The sequence below is a fragment of the Microtus oregoni genome, unplaced genomic scaffold (assembly GCF_018167655.1).
Source record: "Microtus oregoni isolate MIOR12 unplaced genomic scaffold, Mior012 000001F_ref0000356, whole genome shotgun sequence".
In the NCBI taxonomy this organism is placed as follows: Eukaryota; Metazoa; Chordata; class Mammalia; order Rodentia; family Cricetidae; genus Microtus; species Microtus oregoni.
In genome coordinates this window covers 38,386,117-38,400,532 of record NW_024543060.1, presented here as the reverse complement: position 1 = coordinate 38,400,532, position 14,416 = coordinate 38,386,117, and the positions used below count along the sequence as shown (strand labels likewise).

The following is a 14,416-nucleotide window of genomic DNA, read 5'->3' as shown; positions in this document are numbered from 1 at the left end:
TACCTTTTAAATGAGGTAGGCCCATGCTAGCAGCATTTTCTTCATTGTTATTTTTAAAAATACATACACCAATATTTCTTAAATGTATAATGGAAAGGTCACTTACTGAAAAACGCCAGCATGAAAATGCCATCATTGCCTACTCTAAGCTGGTCTACATCACTGAAGTCATCTCTTGGTGTACACTCTTCCTCCTGGTTCTGTAAAAGACATACCAAAACATTTCACTAAAATAATCACAGCTTTATTACCTTCAGTTGAAGAATAAAAACATCAGTAACACCTAACCTCAGGTAGTCATACAGATAAGAGACTAGCAAGTATTTAACATAGGTGCTGTGAAGAATATCTCTAAAGGCAAACAGAAAAAGGTGACTTGAGGGTTCAGGAGGTGGCTTAGTCAGTACAAGCACAAATACCTGAGCTGGGATCCTCAAACCCACATAAAAGCCCAGCACTGCAGCATGTGCCAATGGCCCATTGTTGGTGGAACAGAGACACGCAGCTCCCTAAAGCTCACTGGCAGCCAATCTGGCTTAACGGTAAATTTTCGGCCCAGTGAGAGTCCCTGTTTCAAAAGTGAAAGATGGAGAAGGACAAAGGAAGAACACCTCAACCCCAATAATACACCCAACACTTACTTCAAGCCTATACACACACCAAACACACACACATACCATATACACACACCGTAACATACACCTATACACACATACCATATACACACACCGTAAACATATACCTATACACACGCCATACACACACCGTAAACACATATACACACACTGTAAACACACACCACACACATACCATATACATACACCGTAAGCACACACCATATACACACACCTATACACACATACCATAAACATACACCATACACACACACTGCAAACACACCTATACACACATACCATACACACACACCATAAACAGACGCCTATACACACAACCATAAACACACCATATATACACCCTGTAAAAACATACCATACACACACCATATACACATACCACACACACTGTAAACACACACAGTGGGGAGGGGCAATAACATCAAATTCAGGAAAATTATACAAAGAAGACAGATGTGATCCCACTGCATAAACGTCAAGTGGGAAAATAAAATTCTTATGAACGGTGACAGAATGTAAATTTGTACAAGCTCTGGTTAGGAAGTAGACAGTAATAATTAAAAATAAAGATGTATATGCCCTCTGATCCAGCAATTTCAATTCTTAAAATATATTGTATATACATATATAGTCACGCTTCTAAGAAATGATATATTAAAAAAGTTATTGTAGTGATGCTAGCAAGAACAGACTGGACACGATTTAATGCCCCTTAATTGTGGGCTGAGTTGGGAGACAGCTCTACAGGCGTGTTTCTGTTTCTTTCATAAAGAAACACTGACTCAATTTTTTGGATACTTACACAGTGGGTACTTTTGGAAGAGTAGAATCTCCCAGCAGAGCAATGGTGTGGGCATTCTTGTGGTTTTTGGTTTTTGTTTTTTTTTTTGCTATGGGGGCAGGTGTTGAAAAGGATTTCTCTGTGTAATAGCCCTGGACTGTCCTGGAACACACTCTGTAGACTAGACTGGCCGGGATTAAAGATGTGGGCCACCACCACCCAGTCAGATGTAGGCATTAACGACAGTTAGAAGAGGTGGGATCCCTAGTAACATAGCCCACAGTATGCGGGGATTATCATTTCATCTCTCCTGATCCCCTGTGGGAACTGGGGCCTGACGGTCAGCAGAACAAGACAGCCACTACTTCTCTGAATAACTGAGTCTTTACTTCTGACCTAAGTAACCTCTTGTCTTCTTTCCAAAATACAGGAAACCAACAAACTAATAATCTGTCTACAAACTGGGTTAAAATTCAAGTCAGTGCTTGGTAGATAGATAAATTATAGGACATATATCCTATGAAACTAAAAAATGCAGCATTAAAATTTTTAAGTAAATTTAAAAAGGGTTTAATATCTTGGTGTTTTTATTATTCTAATAAGTTCTAAAATACACTAAATACTGTTTGTATAGTATACCTGTTGCTTACAAAATAATACACTAACATATGAATGTCTTTGCTCAAAAATGTAAAGAACTCTGAAATTACTTGCAAAATCTGTCATCACTGATTGCTTCTAATAGTTAAGAAATATTACTACACAAGATTTTGCTTCCTTAGCCTTGAGCCCTATCAGTTCACACAAAACAACTTGCATGCTGTCCTAGAGCCTATACAAAAGCCAAATGGAACGCAATAATAAAGACACCAAGATATTTATGCCATTATTAAAAGGTGCAAATGCATACATGAAAGGGAAGAGGGGTAAATGGTAACTGGGAGTGGGGAAGGGAAAGGGAAAAGCAAACCTGATGGAAAATAAATAGGACAGCATAGCTTTGATGACAAGACCATGAAATCTGAACTCTATGGGGAGAAACACACGGGCAGCGAAGAGATCAGTGGACACGAGGGCCACAGGAAAGAGAGGAGCTGCGAGGGTGGTGCCCATCACAGTGAGCAGATGCGCATGGAAAGTCAAGTGTTGGACACGCCTGAAGTCAAAATGCTCTGAAAAAATAAGAAGCCATAAGCTGAGGCAGGGGACAGACAGATCAACAGAAACGGAGGGGTCAAGGACAAGAGAAGGTGAATTTATCTGTCGAGTGTAATGTGACCAACACTGACACACACAGACAGTAACAGGAAGACTACACACACTTCTGCACACAGAGAACCATTTCCGTATTAAAGCTACAGGAAGTCACGAAAACATTGTTGAAGAAATGATGTGTTTACTCTTTGAGATGCTTCCGCTGCTGCAGCTGCCATGGCAGCAGCTTTAGCCTTTTCAGCTTCATCGTATGTGGGAAGAGAGGTAGCAACGCTGTACGGAGGTGGCACCGGGTAAAACTCACTGTAAACTTCAGTATCTGAAGAGAAACAAGATTTTTAAAAGATAAACATTAAAATTTAATATGATTTTTACAGCCATAATCATACTTGAACAGCTTACAATAGACACTAAAGATTGCTGTCACTGGTGTAGCTCTATATTGTAAGCTACAGAACATAAAACACTGCCCGACTTTTATAATCTTCCAACTCAAAACTGCTCAAGACTGAGTTCTGAACATCCATTTATTTTGAATGTGCAAGTTCACTCTCTCCTTCAGCTGTGTGGACTCTTGGGATTAAACCCAGGTCATCAAGGCATGGCCTTATCTACTGAGGTATCTCACTTGCAGCAGGAATCTCACGGTACGTGACGTCTATGCTCTCACCAGTCTGCTCACTCGCTCACTCCCATCTCACAGGCAAAGGAAAAGCCTGTAAACTCAGGCATCACAGCACCTCTGCCATGCCGACCATGCTGTCTGTCCTCTCTATGCACAAATGTTAGCAACTCTGAGACCCAGTCCCAATCCCACAGGAAGTGGCAGCCCCAGAGCCCTCTGCTCTGATGAACAACTACACGGGGTCATTTTCCTATGTTTGTCTCAGCAGCTACCCTCACCGCCTCAGAAAACCCCATGTTCTCTTCACTTAAAGACTAATGGACTTTTGACCCTCACTCTCACCTCTTTCCTTCAGTTTCCAATATCCACATACGTCTCTAGTTTCTATGAACAATTCTGGCTGATTTTTAAAACATTTTGAGAAATAGTCTCAAAAAATAGTAAGTAAAATAGTAAGTACAGACTGCTCATTTTTAAAAATGAAACTACAAAATGTATTTCCAATATAATTAGTATAAGTTAGATCAGCATGAACTGATAACGTTTATAGCAGAATGATGACCGTGAAAAACGTACACTCTAAATGTGAGGTCAAACATTAAAAAACACAGAATTTCCTCTAACTGTAATACTTTGATATTTTCTACACTAGCTTATCATTTTCTCTACAATAGAACTTCTTGCATCTCCAATACAAAAGGTTTTTATTTTAGTATTACATTTTCAGCTCTAGAGACTTTAAGAAAAAAATAAGTTATCATATAGGCTAAGAATCTCAAGTTCGGTTATTTCGAATCTACTGACAGAAACTGGAAGTAACAGTACAATTAAGAAGCAAAATCTAAATGAAAACACTATTATCAATCTAAGAAAATAACATTGGAATTATAAACTTAAATAGCATACATCATCCAAGGAGATATAATCTTCTACACCAACCACATGTAAAATCTTGAAAACTCTTTAGGTCCCATTAAGGTAAGGTATCTAAGCCTCACTAAAGTAGTCACACACCTAATCCAGAAGAGATGGAGCCACGGCATGACAGTTCATGCCAAGAATAAAGATGGGTCAGTTGTTTAAAATCTAAAAGCTATTTTTGTTGCTACTTCATAACTGTAATTTTGCTACTGTTATGAACGATAATATAAATATCTGTGTTCCCAAAGATCTTAGGCGACCCCTGTGAAAGGGCCGGTGGACCTCAGAGGGGTCATGACTCACAAGTTGAGAACCACTGCTTTACAGTGCTTGTCGCCAATGAGAGCCTTTTCCTGACATGGCCAAGATCGCAGCAAAGGGCTTGGTGGGAGAAGCAGAGCAATGATGCTGCTGGCGGAGCTTTAGAAGCCCAGATTCTTTGACAGTTCTCATCCAGAAGCACCAAGCAAGCATGCTGCTAGAATAAGCATTCTAACACATAACATCAACACACACTGACTTCACTATCGAGGGTCTCAGATTACAGCCAAAAACTGCCTTGAAAAGTAAATGAACTTCCAGTGTTTGGTCTTTTGCAGATCACAAATACAAAAACGGTAACTAGACAAAGTTAGCCTGAGCTTCCCACACGGAGTCAACGTTCACTACAAAGAAACAAGGAAGAAAATGTAATGATTGTCTTTGTGGTGCTGGCGAGCCATCAAGGGCTGCGTGCACACCACACAAGCACTCTACCAGGAGCTAGAGCCCCACCTAGAAAGGGCTGCTTACTGCTGTTACAGTGCTTTTCAGTAACTAATTTTTAAAATAACTACTTCATAACGAATGTGAAATAGAGAACTTGTAGACACTTTTTGAAATTACTACACTACTCAAAGATTACAGCAGTAAACAGAATCATACAATTATACAAAAAAAAAGTATATAAAACATGGATATATATAAATTAGTATATGACCAATTGAACACAGCTGAGAAATCACACATTGAGTGGAATTGCCTGACACAGAGGACAAGCAGCAGCAAGCAGGAATCTGACTTGTATGCAAGCATTCTTACCATATGTATGGCATACACTATGCACACTGCTCATGTCTGTTCGCACATGCTTACTCATGCGTCATTATTAGTTTTCCATTATAACCTTATGAATATATGAGCACAAATATACCGTGTGTATATACAAGTAGGATTACGTGTGTGCGTGTATTTCTTTCAAAGTTCATTTAACAAGCTGGGTGCGATGGCACATGCTTGTCCTCCGAGCATGCATCACTTGGGAGGCTGAAGCAAAAAGATTATGAGTTCTAGGCCACCCTGGGCTACACAGTAAGCTCCAGTCCAGCCCGGGTTATAAAGCCAAACAAAACCAGCAATCATCCCACTGAAGACTTGATAATCACATACACACCATGCTGTCAGGAAGAAGAAGACTCAGGGAAACCCACCTGAAGTGGTTGGTACTTCCACGGTAATGCTGCTGTATGGTGGAGGCGAAGAGTCAGTTTCCAGGGCTGGGGCTGAAGAAGCAGCTTCCGCGGTCTGTGCTGTGGAGTTAGAAGTTGATGGTTGCTCTACAGCAGATGATTCTGAATTATCATCTTCATTGTGAAGCTAAAGAACAAAAGAGAAAGAACATCAATGTAATAATTTATTATTTTCTTTACTTCAGCTAATTTTTAAAGATTATTTAAAATTTAAAGATATTCAGGAAAAGGAAGAAAAATTAACATTTTAAAAGATGAGCAATAAAGACTTAATTTAATCAGTATAGGGGAAAAAAATCACAAACAGGAACTAAGTTTATAAGCTTCATCCTGCAAGCAAGCAAATGTACCTAGTTCTCAGCATCTTGCTTTAAACATGCACTGAAATCTGGTTTCACGTGTCTAATGTAAAAATATGTTCTATGAGTAAAGCATTTCTTGTTGGTAAGCAGAACACACTTGGATTCTACAGAAGTGGGTCCTAAGTGTGTCATCACCTAGCAAGCATGCATACCTGCTTAAAATCAAGGGTCAGCAGGGCTTTCGTCAAACAACTGAGCTGTCTGCTAACAAAAGCAGATTTTGTTTTCATCTTAAACTTGCTTCTCTTAGTTCGCACTCTATTACTGTAATGAGCATCATAACCATAACGGCTGTGTGAGGAAGCATTCACCTCACAGGTTACAAGGGAAGTCAGAGCAGGGACTCAGGCAGAGATCATGGAGAGCGGCTGTTAAGGACTGTTTATCCTGAGGATGCCCAAGTGGCACACACCTGTCATCCCAGGAATTGGAAGGTGGAAGATCAGAGCTCATCCTTGGATGCATAGTGAGGTTGAAGACATCCTGGGGTACATGAGACCCTAACTCACAAACCCCAAACAGGCTGATATGGCAGCTCAGGGGTACAAGTATTTGTTGTCAAACCCAGAATCTGAGTTTGATCCCTGGAACCCACATGATGGAAGGAGAGAACTCCACACCACACATGCAGCCTGGTATATGCGTGTACATCCCCAATTAAGTGAAATGTAAAAAAAAAAAACATTTAAAAAAAACCCAAAGATACCTGTGCACTCACTCCCTTTGGCTACCACACTATTAAAACAATGGTCCCCAGGGGTAGTGTAGTGGCATTTCAACTGTATTTTAATAAACAGTAACTGCCTAAAGATCTAAGAGTAAAGCAGTCCCAATGGTCAGCCTTATAAACCAGGTTATGGTAACACACACCTTTAATCTCAGTAGCCATACTAGTTTCTATAGAAATCGGGTGGTGCCCAGCCCTAGAGAGGAATATAAGACGGGACAAAACCGCTCTTAAAATATTCTCATTCTGAGATTCCAGGAGGCAGGATAACAATTTCGAACTGAGGTCGAAGTAAAAGCCAGTGGCTGGCTGCTTTGCTTCTTGGATCTTCAGGTTAAACCCCAATTTCTAATCCTGAGCTTTTATTAATCATGCTTCACCAAAGGAACTGAATTTTCCCCAGGAATCTCAGGAAGAAGGAATCCCACGAGAAGGAAAAGGCTGAAGCTGGGTGCCAGCCAGAAGAGGAATCTGTCTCCTAGAAAGAGACTGCAGACAGTTCTGATAACTTGTCAGACCACCATGCAGATAAAAGATGGCAAACCAAGATCAAGGATGTTACCTTGACCAGGACTCCTTAGTGGCGCACACATCCTGCCCTCTGTTTAAATGCTAGTCACATGCCAAGACCCCAAAGAGCGAGATGGGGTCACTGGACCTCTTTAATGTTTCCTCTTCCAAGTATGGCCAAACTGAATAAATCTCCTTTGCCTGTTTTAAATTACTTGTCTCTTCCAATAGTTTAGTGGGGATGGGTGGCTGCGCCCAGCTTGCTAGGGCTGCCAAGGCCCATGCTCCCATTGAACTACTGCAGTAACTCTGCTTCTGCCTTCTGAGGGCTGACAGCCAGGCCTGGCTACCATGTCAGACTTGGGTTTCCTTTTAAAACATGGAAGTTTTTGAAATCTAGTCTCTAGGCTTGGTGCAGTATCTGTCCATGGCACACTATTCTATTTCATCACTTCAAGCAGATTTTGAGGATTTATTAGTGGGTACGTTATCATCGTAAGCAATTATCAAAAATATACAGCTGTTTCCCTAAAAGGCTTTCCTTCCTTCTGTGCCATCACAGATCCGTGGCACTGTGGGTGGGCAGTAGTTATATCCAGACTTTAGATAGATACTAACTGATTGTAAGTGATTAATGATGACTCATCATACTCCTTTGGCCAAGCCAATCACTCCTCTGGGAAGCGTACCTGGGAAGAAGATGGGCTAAAACAACAAAGTGACCTAATAAAAGACATGCAAAAGTATATAACTAGGGACAAGGTTAAGAAGGAAAGCTCACACAGTTAAGGAAACATCAAGGTATGAACCTGCATAAATTTAACAGAGCTCACTCATCTTCAAGACAAGTATGCCATCTATCAAATCACACTATTAGAAACAACACAGGAAATCCTAGTTTTTAAGCGTCCTTTCCTATATGTGGTGATATTTTGCTTGTGTTTTAACAAATAAAGCTTGCCTGAAGATCAGAAAGCAGAGCTAAGTAAGCCACTAAAGGCCAGGCAGTGGTGGCACATACCTTTAATCCCAGATTTGGGAGACAGAGAGGACGGCCTCTGTGAATTCAAGGTCACCCTGGGCTACACAAAATTGATCCTGTCTAAACAAGAAACAGCTCACACAAAGGTGATCCCAGCACTTGGAATTCCAGCACTAAGGAGGTGGAAACAGGAACAATACCACTGGGTGGAGAGAGGGAGGAGGAGACTGGAGCTCAATGCAGTCTGAAGCAGTCAGTTGTAGATGCAGTCTGAGGATAAATAGAGACAGACCGCCCCTTTGGTCTAAGCTTCAGCAGAGTTAAGAAATCTCTAGTGGCTGGACACTCTGCTTCTCTGATCTTTGGCATAAACACTTATTGATGTCACCATGGTACCAATAGATGTTAGCCCACCCTACCCCATCTATGACCTGCAGAGTGTGTGAAGGGACTGGTACTGAGGAACCATAGCCACAGGATCTCCATGACTCAGGGCAATAGCAGATTATCCAAGAGCAGTTTTGGTGAGGGTCCAGTGATGATGATGTGCCAGAGGCTTTGAACCAGACAATGACTCACTACAAAGAATGTTTTGCGGGTGCACTACAAAGAATGTTTTGCGGGTGGAGCTGATGGATGCTGTGTAGCACACTGCAGCTCCCGATGCCACTATGAATGAAGAGTGTTAGAAAGACAGAGGAGCAAGGTGGAGTTTGTTGTTTTATTTTTAATTAATTTTTGGAGGGGTGGATTCTTCTGGGGAAATGCTGTAGGGGTAAGGGGGAGATATGGAGAGATTGGGAAGTGAGTGGGATTGGGGTGCATGGTGTGAAATTCCCAAAAAATAAAGAATTATACCAAAAACAAAGTAAATAAAAAGATTTGAAAAAATAACTCTACTAGAGATGACATTCTTACCACAGTGAAACAGGAGTCAAAGGAAAGAGAATTAAAAACAAAACAAACAACAAATACACAGACACACAGAGAGACAGATACACATTCTCTCTCTCTCTCTCTCTCTCTCTCTCTCTCTCTCTCTCTCCCTCCCTCCCTCCCTCTGCCATGGGAAATCAAAAATTAGTCAAGTCTCTGGATTAGGGACAAACTACCTAGTACTCTTCACACACTCAGGGGAAAAAAGCATTGATGACTTACAGCATGAACACCAGCAAATATCTATCCATAGATACGACTTTACTCATTCATTGATGACTTACAGCACTGAACACCAGCAAATATCTACCCATAGATACGACTTTACTCATTCATTGATGACTTACAGCACTGAACACCAGCAAATATCTACCCATAGATACGACTTTACTCATTCATTGATGACTTACAGCACTGAACACCAGCAAATATCTACCCATAGATACGACTTTACTCATTCATTGATGACTTACAGCATTGAACACCAGCAAATATCTACCCATAGATACGACTTTACTCATTCATTGATGACTTACAGCACTGAACACCAGCAAATATCTACCCATAGATACGACTTTACTCATTCATTGATGACTTACAGCACTGAACACCAGCTATCTACCCATAGATACGACTTTACTCGTTCAGGGTACATCTACTATTAAAGAATACAGAGATAAAAGACGAAGTTGGTCATAGAGAGGCAATGTTTTCATTCAAATTAGCAAGACTATCCCTGGGGAAAAGCAAATTTTCTTGAACAGACAACACAATAGTATTATTAGTAGCAAAAATATGAAACTGTTCCTAGAAAAACTGTACATTGGGGCCAGGAGTGGTGCATGCCTTTAATCCCAGCACTCAGGAGCCAGGCAGGAAGCTCTCCTGAGCTCAAGGCCAGCCTGCTCTGCACAGGGAGTTGCAGACAAGCCAGGGCTACATAGAGAGACTCCTGTCTCAAATAAAACAAACCAAAACTGCACGATGGAAACAACACTTAAACTTCTACTATAAGAGTAAAATTAATTTAACCATATTGAAGAACAATTTGGTAATTCAGAGTAAAACCGAATGGATACATAGCCCATGATTCTATTTTCTAGATGTCAATTTCTAAAAACTCTTGTACTTAAAGCCACACAGAGACATGCTTAAGTTAGCATTTTTCAAAAGAGCAAGAAACTATATAGCCAAATATGCCCTGAGTAAATTATTATATAAATATACCACTGCTATAGATTACATATACATATAGTTATATACCATATCATGTAAATTGTTATATAAATATAGCCTGATTTGTATAACAGAATTCACCACTTAAACTTGAAAATAAATCAATATGTATTAATTGCAGTGGGTAAATCTCAGAAGCATACTTTCCTAGTTTCCTTTCCTTTCGCTGTGATCAAACGCCCTGTAAAAACAGCTTAAGGGAAAAGGGGTCTGTTTTCACACACATTCACACAGACGCACATACATGCATATAATTAAAAACAATAATAAATCTCTAAATAGTTTTTTGAAAGAATATTTAACAACCCAAAGAAATTAAAATAGACTTGAGAAGTGAATGAATCATGTTATCCTAATTTTCTTTTTATGTTTATTTATTTACTTATTTTGTGTGGGGGGAGGGAGTGGGTACGGGCATGCACCAGTCACAGCACATATGTGGTGGGCAGAGGCGGCCTTGATGGAGCTGGTGTTTCCCTTCTACCTGTACGTGGGCTCCAGGAATTGAATGCAAGTCTCCAGGCTTTTACAGTAAGTGTCACTACCTATGGACCTACCTTACCAGGCCCACTTAAATAATTTTAAATAAGACATAGGGTTATTTAAAAATAACGATTTTAAAGAATGCACAGGGTTATTTAAAAATGACTGTTCTCCCCATTATTTCAATTTTAAAAAAGACAAAATGTTGTTTCAAAATGACTGCTAATAAATAAAATAGGCAGAATGGATTTTGGAAAATTTTGGATTCTTTTTCATTTTCTTTTTTACTAGTCTGTGCTTTCCCAAGATATTTACAAGAAAGATAAAAAAAAATTGTTTCTAATGTGAGACATAATGATATAATAAAGAGATTTCTGTGTTTAAAGAAATTTCTGTAAGTTGGTTAAGCCTGGGGTTATAAGAAAACTTATATCTCTAAAATTTCTCCTTGGTACTGAACAAGGCCATCACAGACTCCACATAATATTCAAAACCTTTTATAACCATCATCAGGAGAAAGGTCAGGCCACAGATCCATATTATGAGGCGACTGTCCCAGTCAGCCACCTTACAGCACTTAAATGCTGCACTGTCAGCATGAATCCATTTCCTTGTGGTGACTTGCTAATGAAACTCAGTTTAAAGGTCAAAGGGCTTCAGAAGGGCTTTTTGTTGCTTTGCCACTTGTAATAACAACACTCTTCCCTCATGGTGACCATTTCCCACACACAACATAAACCACATATATTCAGCGATATAATCTGAAGAGGCATTCTGAAGTCAGGGTCCTCAGTTAGACCCTGCCTCAAAAAAAAAAAAAAAAATCTGCTTTTAGTTTGGAATACATAGTACCTATTCCTTAAAAACCTGTTAACACACACTGTACACAGCCCTATGAGAGGTGCTCACTAAGCAGCTTTTTCCCACCGCTCTCCTACCTACAAGTACAAACAGCCCTTCAATCCATACTAAATTCAAGAACTTAAAACTATTACCTTATTTAAATGCTATTTGGTAAGAAAGTGCCAAAATGATGGGGTCCACAAAAACATGATCTGAGTAAAAAAAAATAATAATATATATTTTATAATATATATATATTAAGTATACAATTATAACTCAGAGAATAAAATATGAATCTGTAAATCCAATCTGATATAAGTGAATTGAACCATGGGAAAGCTCTCCCTTTTAGAATTAAAGTTAGTAAGTTCTTATTGAAAGATGAATTGGGAGGCTAACTTGACAACCACTATCGTTACTATTTCAATCTAGAATAGTCAGAGCCGTGAAACCAGCAGACCATTTCCAAAGCCAGGGCATTTGTAGGCTGTGTTACAGAAGCCCTGGCTTGACCTTTTCCAAACACTGCCAGCAAAGGCTACAAGGACAGAATGTTGATGTTTTCTACTCTACCTCCAGAAACCCTGGGCGATGTCCCTTCCTCCACTCCACTCTCAGCCTTTCCAAAACCACCTATGAGGAATCTCTCAGATAACAGTGCTATTCCTCCTTCTGGACTTTGTATAAGAACAAAATTATTTGAGAGACTACAACTGCAGATCATAAGCCTCTCTTCCAGTTTATACAGTGAACACAGCCTGCCAGACCCTTTGGAGGAAGGGTAGAAAGACAAGGAAGACAAAGAGAAGATGAGAAATAGAGTCCCTCACTCTCTTGCTTTTGATTCAAGTCTCACTGAGTCAAGAATTTCAATACAAAGCCAAACCCTTACAAGACACTCTTATGTTCTGTTGTTGTTGTTTTGAGAAACATTTTTTAAAAAGAGCATTAAAACAGCTAATGAACAACGCTAAGGTCAAAATCTTATGACTTTTACTCTTACCTTTATCCTTTCTAATCCACAAGCGTGGACTACACCCTGTATAAACCACGCCTCCATCACACAAAGGAAATTCTTTAGATAAAATAAACCTTTGTACCTTATTTTAAAATTTATTGTTTTAAACTTTACTCTTTAAACTTAGCTACAGATTTAATCTCTAGAACAAAGTAACTTGAAAAGGCACAAAAGTCTCTCACACAGCTACTAATAGGACATTTTACTGCCTTTTCTGTAAGCTGAGCTCCTTTCCTCCTCCTCTATTTTAGTTCATGTGCAGTGACGTTTTGCCTACATGTATGTCTGCATGAGGGAGTCGGATCCCCTGGAGCTGGAGCCACAGATAGCCACGAGCTGGCATGTGGCTGCTGGGAACTGAACCCAGGGTCTCTGGAAGAAAGACTAGCGCTCTCAACCACTGAGCCATCTTCCCAGTCCCTACTGCCCTGTTTTATGTCCTCCACACTGTGTGCACTCTTCGCTGATTCATAAACTCCACTTTTGTTCTCTTCACTCAAATACCAGACGAATGTACTGAGAAGATCCTGCCTCCTAGTGGATCCTCTCTTCAAATTCTGTCTCTGACTCAGTGCTGTCTACCTACAATCACCCACATGGATTGCATTTACATCACACTAACAAATGACAGCAAACAAAAACCTGCCCATTGAAAATTACTTTTTCTCTGCTTTTTGAACTCACACTTCATTCCTTCACTCATTCTGAAAAGAAAAAAATAAAACAAAAGATGTCTTACTTCATTTTCTGCTATTCTGATTACTATTTCTTCCCTAATCCATTACTATATAGCTTTTACTCAAACATCTCCTACTAAAAATAATGACCTTCTAATTGTTAAATTTGAATTTTATTTCCTGTCCTCAGCTTCACAAAGATCTTTAATACTTTCAACATACCAAACTGTACTGGTTAGATTTTAGCTTCCAATCATTCCCCTCTCCTTTTCCTCACCCACCATTCAATCCTGTTCTTTTTGAGGGATCCATGTTTTCCTTTAAAATGAAAATGGCCCCTTAGGCTCATAGATTTGAATATCTGATACCCAGTAGAAAGAACTGTTTGGGAAGGATTGGGAGGTGTGGCCTTGTTGGTGGAGGTAGGTCACTGAGGGCAGGTTTAAGGTTTCAAAAGATGCTCAACCATTTTCCGAGTGCTTCCTACTTCCTGTGTGTGGATGGCAGCTCTCAGCTGCTGCTTCGGTGTCAAGCCTGCTGTCACCACCATCCTCACCATGACACCATTACAGTGATGTACTCCTGCCTTTCTGGACACATAAGCCCCAAATAGCCCTTCCTTCTATAAGTAGCCTTGGTCATGGTGTTTTATAACAGCAATAGAAAAGTAACTAAAACAAAGACTCTTCGCTAAAGCTGAATCCTGAGGAACAGATTTGGTTGTTTAGTTTTCCTACCAAGACTTAGACTTAGTAATATATATTACAATACTGGGCACAGTGAATAGATTCAATACCATTAACACCCAGAACCTGGAGGTTCTGGCTGAGGAGTTCTAGCAAAAGGCTGTGACAGGGTACTACTGGTGCTGCAGCAAGGAGAATAAAGAAGAATGCCTGTATTTGATCACAGGTATCACAGTGAATGAGACTATCAGGGACCAGGCCGAGATGCCTA

The 14,416-nt window shown here is 40.0% G+C and overlaps 1 protein-coding gene across 1 annotated transcript in view; it reads right to left on the bottom strand.

Moving 5' to 3' along the window:
* Nucleotides 1-14,416, bottom strand: part of Ndfip2 (Nedd4 family interacting protein 2) — a 44,308-nt gene that overhangs the window by 13,450 nt on the left and 16,442 nt on the right. The window contains exons 2-4 of the mRNA XM_041675100.1: nt 5,647-5,812; nt 2,817-2,950; nt 107-200 (exon numbers count right to left, since the gene is read on the bottom strand). Of these exons, the coding sequence (XP_041531034.1) occupies nt 107-200; nt 2,817-2,950; nt 5,647-5,812 (394 nt within the window). The remainder of the gene's footprint in view (nt 1-106; nt 201-2,816; nt 2,951-5,646; nt 5,813-14,416) is intronic.